General features: G+C 37.3%; 1 protein-coding gene across 1 annotated transcript in view; it reads left to right on the forward strand.

Annotated features, from left to right (window-relative positions):
* The first annotated feature begins 882 nt into the window (after nucleotides 1-882).
* The window catches only part of CDC14A (cell division cycle 14A), a 62,794-nt gene continuing 50,719 nt past the window's right edge, over nucleotides 883-12,957 (forward strand). Inside the window, 2 exon segments of the mRNA XM_072419999.1 lie at nucleotides 883-1,147; nucleotides 8,266-8,356. Of these exon segments, the coding sequence (XP_072276100.1) occupies nucleotides 1,105-1,147; nucleotides 8,266-8,356 (134 nt within the window). The 5' untranslated portion in view covers nucleotides 883-1,104.

Genomic DNA, 12,957 nt, shown 5'->3' on the forward strand with positions numbered 1-12,957 from the left:
GGGGGGGGGGGGGGTGTATTTGGCTCCACAGATGGGGCCCCTGTCCAACCTATAGTTAATGCATACCTATCATCAAATGTTTAATATATAAAACAGTGACTATCCCGATTACATAATGGAATGGATACTTTCATCACATATCCCAGGAGGCTGTGGGCTGCTCCTTCTGCTTGACATGCATCTTCAAGGGGCTTTCCTCTAATGTAAAAAAATCTCGCACATACGCAGTGAGTCTCGCGCATACTCAGTGAGTTTGGCACTCATTTGCAGCAAGACGCACCACCCAATCTTGCACCTATGTAGTATAGATTGGGTGACGTAACGGGAAAACCAGGAATGTGAGAACAAAGATGGCGGTGTTGAAAGTAACTGTGAGCTCTGGGAAGAAGGAAGCTGAGGCAGCGTGGGAATCTCTAGGCTCAGTTTGTGGATGGATGGTAAGAGAATTTTAATTTTTGTGAAAGTTCCACTCTGCAAAGATACTGTCCACTTTTCTATTGGTGGCAAAGTAACTGAATCTGTGCAAAAGATGGAGCCACTTCTCCCTCACACTCCTTCCCCTATCATGTGACTTCCTCCTTTGTGAGAGTGCAGGGGGTCTGTCATGGGGGGGGGTGACATGACTGCTCCCCCTAGTGTTAGGGTGCTGGCAGAGTAAGTCTGGGGCATTATGTGACATTCTATGACCAGCATAATAGCTCCCATAGCCCAGTGTCCTGAGAATAAATGTAGCTGACATATATAAATGTTTAATATGATAAAGCATTCAGTCTGGAGCACACGCCTCCTCCTCTCTGAGCTTCCTTCACCTCCTGTGACGAGTACAACACTGGCCTGTCACCAACACGGCAACCACAGGGTTAATCCACATCTCCTTGCCACTCCCTGATTGGTCACTGAAAACAAAGCCCTAGTAACGGAGCCCCGCGCCAGATTGGCTGCTGGTAACCAAGACGGAAGACTTTAAGAGTGCGTGGAGCGAGTCCGGGAGGTCGGGGGAGAGGCAGAGAGTCCCGGAGAGGAGTGTAAGGCGGAGGGGGACATGAGAGAGTAACGGGACAGCAGCACCGCGTGTGGGCAATGCCAGGGGCAGCGTGATCCGGGATGGAGAACCACGAGCTGATCAGCGCAGCGGAGATTATCAAGGGTGAGACTTGTCCATGTGTGTGTATGGGGGCTGCACGACACCCGCTTCTTTCTGCATTGTCTGCACTCTGCATGGTATATGGTATATGGTATATAGTATATGTTATATAGTATGCATGGTATATTGTATATGTTATATAGTATGCATGGTATATTGTACATGGTATCTGGTATATTGTATATGGTATATGGTATATGATATGCATGGTATATTGTATATGGTATATGGTATATTGTATATGTATATGATATGCATGGTATATGGTATATGATATGCATGGTATATTGTATATGTATATGATATGCATGGTATATGGTATGTATGGTATATTGTATATGGTATATGGTATGCATGTTATATGGTATATGGTATGCACTGACACACAGAGCCCCATCATCAATATTACACACACATTGCTGTCTCATATTTTATTTTAGGCTTCAGTATGAGATCTGCGCCATACAGACACATAGCAGTGCTCTACCCCTCAGATAATAAATCTCTGTTTCATTAAATCCCAGCAAATGGTCATTGTGTAATCTGTGTCCCATTGGGAAAATCAGACTTTACTTCCTGCCCAGGAAGTTTTAAAAATGAAAATTCTCTATCTATAGTTGTCACTGGAAACAGGTGGAAGAATACCCCATGTCCTTGTGACACATTCCCGGCACTTTCACCTGGGTGTTCACCAGGACAAGAGGGTGAATGTACCTAGTGGGGTCTCCACCGCCCTTCCCACCAGGCCTTGGATTCTAATCCTTTCTTTCTTCTTTAATGTTTCCTTGCTTAGAGCTAGAAGCACCCAGAAATGTCAGCACAACAGATCAGATTTGTGGTTTGAATTCTGGTGGACGGTGCTGGGAATTGCTTTGTGTCCTGCCATTGTGTTGCACAATCTGGAGTTGTGTGATATTGTTGCTGGTTGTGATGAGTGTCAGGAATACTCCCAGTTTAGGATCATTTCATGGCGTCATCTACGTAGATATAATTGCCCCTGATATGTCTCCGACACTTATCAGAACAAAAACTTTAATCCAAATACCATTTCATCAATATAGAACTAACTATAGATCAGTCATTGTTATAACGTGGGAGAACCCCTTGATATAAATTTGTAGGGACCCCTTCTATATTTACTATATCCACAGCCTAAGTACATTAGTGTGGGGGTCAGTGGGAAGAATTCTGTTACATTGCTGGCCAGTGGGAAGAATGTCACCTTACAGATAGCCAAAAAGATCATTAGTGTCACTCGTACTGACCTGAGAGATGCAAACTGCTCATTGCTCAACAAACCCCCAGCAACCTCTGGAGGAACCTTGGTTGGGAAAAGACATGAGTTGGATTAACAGACATTTACCATCAAATACCATGGTTTTAGGTAACCAAATGATACAAAGTAATCAACTAAAATGTCACTTAGGTGCATGGATGTGATTTTAATTTGCACCCCATTTATATTTTCTGTAATAAAAATCCCCTAAACCAGCACAATCCTTTATGCCTATTTAATGTGTGATATGTTGGCGCTATATAAATCCTGTTTATTAATAATAATAACAATAATAATAATAATGTCTAGCATTAAAGAGAAACAATGATCGGTTAGCAGTTTTGATTTGTAAATCTGAAACAAACATTCTCTGTGTGACTCTTAGAGATTAGCTTTATTTTTCCCAGTGAGATCTATGAAGTGGAAGGTAATTGTTCTGTTCTGGGTGAGTTTCCTGTATTTCATGTCTTGTATTCATTGTCACTATGGTGAGGGGACACGGAGGCTTTCCCAAACCTGTGGCTCCTGCCATCAAAGTGAGAGCAATTCCTGAGATGAGAGATATACAGCGCCAGTGCTGGTGTTATTCTAACATTTACTAAGGCTTTCTCCGCCATGCCGGATACATACTCAGAAATAGTGCCATGAAGCACATGGCTGTGTTACCTTTGTTTGGAACAGTTACTATGGCAATGGTTTTTGTTCCTCTTCCAAATAAATGGGGATCTCCTAATGGAATCATTAGGATGTTCTTTGTTTTCAATATATCATTTCGCAAGGAGTTAAGGGCTGTGATTTCCCAATATTCACATTCCATAGCGGCAATTCATGCAGGACAATCAGCAGGGCCAACAAAGTTTGGTCTCCATGGATGCAGTGCTTTGTGCCATGCATGTGACACATGGTTGTTTAGGGTGGGGGGGATTTCCATCTCTCCTCTACAACACTTCTCAGCTGGTATTGTTGTCTGTAGCCATTCAGGTGATAAAAGAATAAATGGTGTATGGATATTAAGTATTCACATTTGCATTTTTTTTAACTCTTAAATGTGTGTTTTATTAATGGAACATTGCAGCATATAGTAACACTTTTGAATACTATTGAAACTGTTAAATATGCTTTGAGCACTCGCTAATTTAGCCCCTTGTTTTATGTTAACTTCTATGTTAAGGGGTGATATAGATACAGTAAAATAACCCCAAAACCTAAAATGTAAATACTGATTTCAGTTCTAATAGTCACCTTCAGCACACCCTCCATCTAAACTCATTGTTAAAGGGACTCTTCCTGCAAAGAAAAGAAGTAATATTTATCTGTTTCCCTGCTTGCACCTCCAACCTTCACTCTTTTGAAGAGTTGACCTTGCAAAAGACCTTTGTCTTTATCATCCTGTAATAAATGACATGGTAATGGCATAGGTGCCGGGACAAGTAACCTTAAATGTGCCGCAGGGAGTCAGGCATCCGACATATTGGAAGTATGTTGGATGGTGAAGGACAATCACCATGCTTAGCAAAGACTGACAGCAGGATAGGTAAGTATTCTTTTACAGGGCTTTAAAGCCTAAAAGCCTAAAAGAAACTAAAGTAGTCTTACACTAGGGATACCCGCATACTTTGGGTAGGGTAGATGCTTGTTTAGGCCTGGGGGGTAACTATACTTGCATTATACTCTCACCGGCTCCTCTTCCAGGTCTTTAAACCTCCATTTCATACCACCCCAGGCAGGCACCGGTGCCATTCCCTACATATGTAGGGTCAGTTACCATGCTTTGTAATAGGGACACCGAAGGTGCACAGCCTGGAGTGATTGAATGGAAGAGAAGCATACTTGCCATCAGGGAAGTGAGAGTTAAGGTTTAGAATTATAGTTCTTCAAGCCATGAGCAAAATCAAAGAGTCTAAAATTGCCAACAAATGCAATTTGTGGTTACCTATAGGATGCAGGAGATAGCTTGTATATATTGACGATATTAGTTGGTAGACTTAAATTGTGCACATTGACAAAAATAATGATCTAGGAAAAACTCTTTAAGGCTGGGTCAACACGAACGTTTTAAAAAACGTATGTAACGTTCCTACTGTGTTTATATGCACTCTTTTTTTTTTTTTTTTTCTTAATTTTTTTCTTTAGGCCTTTAAAACTCTGGAAATTGTCTGCGTCACGTTTTACCACAATTTTACCAAATTTTTAAACGTGGGAAAACTCAGTAAAACGTGGTAAACGTCCCCATTGAAATGAATAAAAGCATTTACCTGTGTTTTCCCACATTTTTCGTCGTTTTCCTGCAATAACGTCAGGTTTTAATTTTTTCAACGTTGCAAGGAGCTTTATAAATAAGACTTATAAACGTGCCTCCTGGTTTAGATTAGCCCATTGGAAAGCATGGGAATTTCAAACATGGGCTTTACAAAGCCTCAGGTTAAACGCTGGGGAAAACGTCTGTGTTTTTGTTTATAACTAAGCCTTATAGAAATCAAAAACTCAATCATATATAAATCTACATATATACTTTACATAAGTCAGGTACTTTGTTTTATAACATATTATAATACATTGTATTACAATATAATAAAACATGCAATAATAAAAAACAAAATATAAAAGTACAAAACCCAATATGCATAGAGTATGCATAGAAAGAAGAGTTTTATGACAAAGATCAATTAGTTTATTAGTGCATTTGTTCAAAACAAGAATTCATAATAGTCCTCTAACAAATTTTCGATTATATAAACAAAATTAGTCCATGGAATTGAATCCATATTCAATAAGTGAGAATCAAGTTGAGGAGAGATGCAATAGTTTAACGTACAGCGCTGCGTAATATGTTGGCGCTGTATAAATACTGTTTACTAGTAATAATAATAATAATAATAAAACTAAGATGCTCTGTAAAATTGTGTCCTTCACCTATACTGAACTGTAAATGAAGGCTGTGAAGTTGCTGAATGTAACTTGCTTTTTGCGTTACCATTTAGTAATGCAGTTTGGTAGAAATCAATAAAAGAAACTTGACCCAGTCCTATATGACCTCTACTAAGCCAGCAAATGACATTTATTTGCCCATAATGCAGAATGCGGTCATTCTCTGGTGTTAGGCAGTGACATCACAGTTCCCTGGAATGTGGCTAAGATTACCTGCATCCTGCATGTTACTACTCACTGACTGAGGTTGCAGAGTTCTAGAGTATCAGTCCTCTTTATATCAGCTTTGAGTTTCCTGCATTCCTAATTGAAATCCCTTAGTTCTGTTTATTTTGATAGGTAGCAAGTATGCTCAGAATTATTTCTCTGTTGATGTGGATGCTACTTTTTAAGCCAGAAGCTGTTTTTTTGTTTTTAGTTTTCAGGTGTTTCTTATTTTTTTATCTACATCTGTATTTATTTGCATGTCTTTTAATTTTTAGGTAATTTTATTGACTGTGCAGAAATTTTGCAGTATCTTTGGAAAATGCTTCAATCAGTGCAGTTTTATTTTTAGTAGTCTTTTTATAGCTGTTTTCACACAAAATTCACCCTCGTTTGAATTAGATTCAGTTTTGAAAAATATTGGAATCATAAATGATAGTTGTGTGAAGACGTTAAATAATAGACCCTTACATGTTTTATTAGAACTGTATCTATACTGCTATATTATGGTAATGCCCCACCTTGCTAAGTGAATGTTTCAATTAATAGTATTTATTCAAAATTAATTCTAACCTTATGTGTGGACTGCAAACTTTAACTCTTTGTAAACACAAAGCCCCTCTAGGTAAATTACAAAGATTTGAATCTAAAGATTAATCTAAAATCTAAAGATTTTAACTTTATTTCAGCTTTAACTACGCAGTGTTCTCCCCAGCCCCTTTTAGCCGGGCGCACCACTCGGCACTTTTCAGTAATCACCGTCTGTTTTTGGGTGGTTACTGAAGAGTTGGGTCACAATACAGGGGCAACCACTCGCCTAAAATTTGTTACCACCCAGGTTTTAAACATTTATGGGTTAAACACTGCTACATATGTTATTGGTGTGGATTAGAATCAATATTCTTTTTACAAATAATAATTCAACACACGACAAAGGTGTCATAGAGCATTATTGGTTAGCTTGGAAGGCTGAAGCCTTTATTCACCATGAGTTATTGAGGTCTTTACTATTTACTGCTGAACTTACCAGTCACTAAACACTCAACTAGGATTTGTTAGGATATGTATCCAGTTCAGAGTATTTTTGGCTCCTTTAGAAAAGGTTCTCCTTTTATTTCTATTTATATTGAAGTCCTGCACTCTCAGTACAACACAATGGGTACACATGGGTGGCAAACCTAATGGAACGGAAAGGATATGAAATCATTCTCCAGCTGGAATGGTGATCTAAAAATAGGATCTTTTGTAATTTAAATGCTATCACAATAAGTTTGATCATAAATTGAAATAACATTACAGCCAGTTTACTGTTAATCATCAATTCTTTTATTTGGTTATTTAGTTAAAGACTTTACAACCCAATACAGATATTTAAAGAGTAACCAAACCTGTGCTACCTACCTCTCCCTATTCCTTTACTGTTAGAGTATCCAGGATGTGGAACAAGCCACTTTACTATCTAGGAGCTACAGTATTTTTATGAATGCTAAGAAGTACTAATGCTAGATATTAGCTCCTATCACTGTAAAAGACAACAAAACAATACTTTCTAAGTAATATGAGTATTGAAAGATAAAGTAGGGAATTCCTGGCATAGTCACCTTAAATTAAATTAAAAGTTTTATAGATTTTATTCATAACAGTTTCCATAAAATACAAAAGAAAAGAAAATACACAAAATGCATGGCCAAAGATAAAATGTAGGGACAAAGATTGCTAAAAATAGGCTAGAATAAATTGGTCCCGACGTGTGAATGAAACTGCTTCTTCAGGGGATATGTAGCCAAGAAAAAGCTATAAAGCACTTAGTTTACTGATTTGCTGTTTTAAAAAGCTGCGAAAAAGCAGTTTCATCAACTAAGCCTGTCTGGAATGATTTATGCTATATAGCGGTAACCCCGAGTGAAGCTAAAAAAATAAAGAATAAAGACTTACCTGGTCCCACCGTCGTCCTCCAGTATCCTGCCCGTCCAATCCCATCTTCTGGCCGTGTCCTCTTCCTCCGATCGGTCCCGCGGCGACTGTGCTGTTCCCAGGGACACTGGTGCGTGCATCAGTGTGTGCGAGGGAGTGTGGCTGGAGTTTCAAATTATTTTGTATTGGATTCAATACATTTATTTAATACAAAGTAATCATTATATATATATATATATATGTTACTGTACAGTTATATTACAGGTTTCAGTATTTTTGATTTTTTTAGGCACCCTTGCTTTAACAGATTTTTGTGTTTTTTATTTAAAGTGTTTTAATAAATGTATTAAATATTGGACATATTTCAATTAGTTATGCTTAAGAATTACAGGCCTACAATGCAAAATAAATGTTCACGAAAGACAATGTACCACTTTTAGACATATATATCTGGACAGAAATGAACCGCCCAGGAAGTTAATTAAGTGCGTATGTCAGGAATTCCCTACTTTTTCTTTCAATGCTCATATTACTAAGGAATTGTTTTGTTGTCTTTTTTGGTATTAGGGATATGGCTTTCCTGATATTTTACAATCACCTTTAAGGGGACAAATACCCATATTTATTTTTGTCCTATTAGAGTAAGATATTTATTTTCATTAGCTGCTTTCAGGTTGAACACATTTGCAACCATCCTAATGTACTTCAGTGTTTGAGACCCAAATACTGACAAATATTTTGAGTTCATAAATTGGAGTATATGTAAATTACATCAGCAAATGTCTGTGTTTCCTTGTAGATCGCTTATATTTTGCAACCTTGAGGAACAAACCAAAAAGTACCATCAATACTCACTATTTTTGTACTGATGACGAGCTTGTTTATGAGAAGTAAGTAAAGGTTTATTTCTTACTAATGTTCTTGTACTACTTCTGCATGTATATTTTTATATATAGGAATTATTATATACAGGAATATTATTATTAATATTATTAATAATAAAAAGAATTTATATAGCGCCAACATTACTCAGTGCTGTACATTAAATAGGGGTTTCAAATGACAGACAGTTAGAAACAGTGACACAGGAGGAGGAGAGGACCCTGTCCCGAAGAGCTTACAATCTAGGAGGTAGGAGGAAGTATCACACAATAGGAAGAGGGATATGGAATGGTTGGAAGTAGTGAGGGTTTTAAAAGACAGAAGAAGTCGGGTAAGCTAGTTTGAAAAGGTGGGTTTAGAGTCCTCTTTTAAATGAACAGAAAGTAGGAGCGAGCCGAATAGTTGGTACTTTAGATTTATTGTTGTCAGCTTTGGATATAAAATGTAATTTTCCAGTCTGCCCTGGACAAAATGAAAAAAAAAAAGTAATTAAGTTGCAGTAGGCAAAATGAACAGAATTTATAAATCAAGCTATTGTGCTCCAGGCCAGGGACAGTGTCCATTAACACCTATTAATTAAAATTATGATGATCTGTCAGCATTTCTGTCTACTTCCAAACCTGAAATAATATAGAAAAGTCTCCTTTTCACGATCATAAACATATTAAGAATGATTGCTGACAAGGGAGCATTGTAGTAGGTGAAAGTGTAGGCGTTATGGTTTACTTGGTAGGAAAAATAAAGAGAATGTGGTCAAGCATAGTTGTTGGCACGCAGCTTTGACCTACTTTTTCTAAAGAGGGCCTCATCATTGTTAATTCAGGAGATTGTTGATATTTCTCTATTGTTAATCCTGATCCAGTCCTGATCCAGAATGGAGCATAGAGAATGTCAGTTGTATCTAAGAGAAAATTACACAGCTTGTTTAAATAATACCAATGTTGGTGATTTGATGTAACCAATAATGGTATTTTAGTATAACAAGTCTATAGCAAATGGCCTGATATAATATTAGTCGATCCTCGCCTTTAGCAGAGATCAGGTGACCGAAACCATGAGGCATTAGATCACATGACTGGCTTCTGTATGATCCTTAAGTAGTAGTTAACCTTACTATAAAAAAGTAAAAAACCTTACTATCTTTCATTGAGCATGATAGGCAGGGTAGAAGGGTGTCTTATTTATTGAGAAGCTCTCTATAAAGATAAGGTATTGAATGATATCTGTATATTGATGTTTTAAGTTATTATTGTACTTTACCTTAATTTTGTTGCACCTATATCAGAATAAAATAAAATATTGGAATAAAATTAGTGATTTGTAGATTCACTTCCAAGAATAGGCTTTCCAATAAAGATGTTTTATTGCTTAACAGCTGCTAAGATAGAAAATCAGTCAACCAGGGAGTACAATCGTTGCATGCTGTCTTGCATTGTTAAATGATGAAGTAAAGAGTAAAGTAAAAAAAAAAATCTTGCAACAAATATGCATGCATTAGGCCTGCAATCCTATTTTTTCACTACTAAGAAACAAACTATTGCTAAACTCTGGAATATACATTCAATAGATTAACTCAAATCTACAATACATTAATATTTGGTTGTACAGAAAATTAGCTGCAATTCCATGTGACCGGATCCCTCAAGTTTATAATTGAATGTAAATTTAGAATACAGTAATATTTGGTTAAAAAAAAATAATAGCAATCCAATGTGATCAGATCTTTCTTGTTTATAAAGTCAGAGATTCGTTGATGACCAATTTTCCAGACCAAGCTTCTATTCTATTTAAACATCTAACCTCTTACAGATAGACATTACAACTTGTTCAGTGAGTTCACTGATCCTTCTACCTTTCCCATCTTCTTCCCTCCCTCTTTTTGTTTATAAGTATTTTTCTCTATATCAAAATAGTATAGAAGAGTTCATGGAGAGCTATTATGGCAAGTTTATTTTACTATTAAAAAAAATTATAGCTAACATGGCTACAAAACCAGATAGATCTGGTGCTGCAGCATTTCATATAACTATAATTAAAAGAAAAAAAAGAATTTGATCTAGATGGGGTCTTTTTTTTATTTATTTATTTTTTTTTGATGGGTTATTTTTTTTTTACTTTTACTGTCTTTCATATTAAACACAAGCTGGATCATTTCTCTGTAAGAAGGCTGTACTGTTTAGAAAGGGGGACATCCGAACTTCTGGCATGCTGAGTTCTTCAATAATGTTAAATTGGTACTAAGAACAATGAAATCTTTGGAGGGAGGCACAGTTGTTGTCACAAAGGATCTGTTTGTCTCAAAAGCATCATGAGGAAAAGATCTTGTTTATGTGATGAGATTATATTTGTTTAAATTATAAAATTGGGTATTTACTAAAACAAAAATAGGAAAGAATTATGAAAATGTATAGAAAATAGATAAGATGGCTTTTGTTCCAGTACATTGTAGCCACAGCCATAAATACTTGTGAGAATTGGTCTGTTTTATGGATTAGTAGCCCTGACAATGTTACAGTTAGAGATTTGCAGTAAAGATTCTTGCTATCAGTTCTGTTTTGTAGAAACCCATGGTCCTAATTTCCACATTTTCTGTCAGAAAGCCTATGAATCTGTCATTTTCTTCATTTATATAATATAAAATGTTATATGTATTTTCATAGCAAACCTTTAATCTCTGACAATAGTGATCAATACAGATTAGGTCTATTTATTTAGGACAGAGGTCAGCAAACTTTTTTGGCCTCTAGGCCATTTCAGGGCTACGCAGGAGCACACTAGGCTGGACTCTCTCTCGAGTCCCGCCCTATTGGCTCTGCCCCCCACCAGGAACGCCCCCTGAAGGGAAATCCCTCTCCTCCGCAATGCATACAGAGGAGAGGGAATGTTCCCTATTTACCCTGGCGGTGGAAGTGTTAACACTGGCCGCGGTAAATAGGTAAGTGAGCCCCCACACGGAGGCTCAGGAACTGCATGCGGCTCCAGCTCCGGTAGTTTGTTCCAGTTCTGCTGTGGGTTGCCAGCTGGCATTAGGCCGGATAGGCCAGGGGGCGTTAGAGGGGAACAAACTACTGGCTAGGCTGTATCTGGCCTAAAGGCCGGAGTTTGCCAACCCCTGATTAGGACATTGCAAATGGAAATTGTTACAATGAACATTTTGCTACTTATCCATATTTTTCATAAAAAAACAGGATATTGATACGATCACATATAATTACCATGTTTTAAGACATAGAACACAAGTACATAGAATCCTTAATAGTATAAAGTATAAAATGTTTATAAACTGCCAACGTGTGATTTAACATTGTACTATACATGCAGATGATATACGTGCATTCTTAACATGAATTCTGCCTGTGTGTGTCGTGAAGAAGGTAAATAGAAATGCCAAATATCTCACTAGACCACAGGTCATGGCCTAGGGTGCCAATGCTGCCAGGGGGGGTCACGTCTGCTTACAAAGACTTCCAGCCCATTATCTCTCTGCACACTAGTTTGGGTAGAAGCCAGGGAATAGAACTATATGATCGTAGTCTGTTTCTCTGCTAGGTATGGTGATGTGTTTCTTTTACACTTTCTTTTACATTTTCATGCTATCTATTTTTTCTCAGTAAGTGTATTTTTTTGTCTCTATATATTGGTATATTATATATATTAATATTATATAAAAGATATTGCTGAGGGGAATATCAAATAGGTAGGGAGTGCTAACTTTAATGGCAGTGATCTTTATTATTCTCTTGTAACATGTCCCCATTTTCTTGGATTTTGGCTTTTGAACAGTATGCTTAGGAAAGCCTAGTGGTTATTTTTATTTGCCATATAAAATGTCTCCAAAACAACTTTGAATGAGCTTTAGAGGCTCACTACCTGCATTAATCCGGGTTTATAATGGCAGGGAATAAAGAACATACATTTTTGCTGGCAGATTAGAATTATTTGATTTGAGGACTGGGGGACACGTCCATCTGCTGATAAGTGGATCAGTTTGGATTTGAGCTGTGGGTCGATGAATACAAAGCTGCCTCCTCTATTCTGAGAAAATATATCTTAGGGACAGTGCTCTGTTTTCACACTATCTCCTGGATATAACAATTTCAGGGCACATTTGTGACAATATCTTCTTTTCATGTTTTCCAGTAGAGCTGAGTTATAATAATGGAAGTAATGGCATCCCTTCATGCTCGCACCTTATTCATGTCAAACAGTTGTGTACCTAACTGCAATTGTATAAATGGCTGCTATGGTTTACCAAATGTCAAGGCTGTTTCTCTGTTTTCTAAAAGCTATGATTGAACCCTGATTGTAACCCAGAGATAGGTTTGTTTGAGGAGCCTTGGGGAATGCATTGCTAGGCTGTACACATCAAACAAAAGAGAACTTACAAAAATCAAACAATAGGGCAGCAAACCTCTCCACCTCTGATCGTGGTATACTTCCTCTTGTCCAGTTCCACATGCACATTTTCAGCTATCCCTCCCTATTTTCCACATTTTCTCTTACAATGCTCTGCTTTATCACTGTTTCCTGTATGGTCCTCACTCCAGCGTCAATCCTACATTCTGCCAAGTGCAAATCACATTTTACAAGGCCTGAGAGTTTAGCAATC

Source organism: Pyxicephalus adspersus, chromosome 8, assembly GCF_032062135.1.
Source record: "Pyxicephalus adspersus chromosome 8, UCB_Pads_2.0, whole genome shotgun sequence".
Lineage (NCBI taxonomy): Eukaryota > Metazoa > Chordata > Amphibia > Anura > Pyxicephalidae > Pyxicephalus > Pyxicephalus adspersus.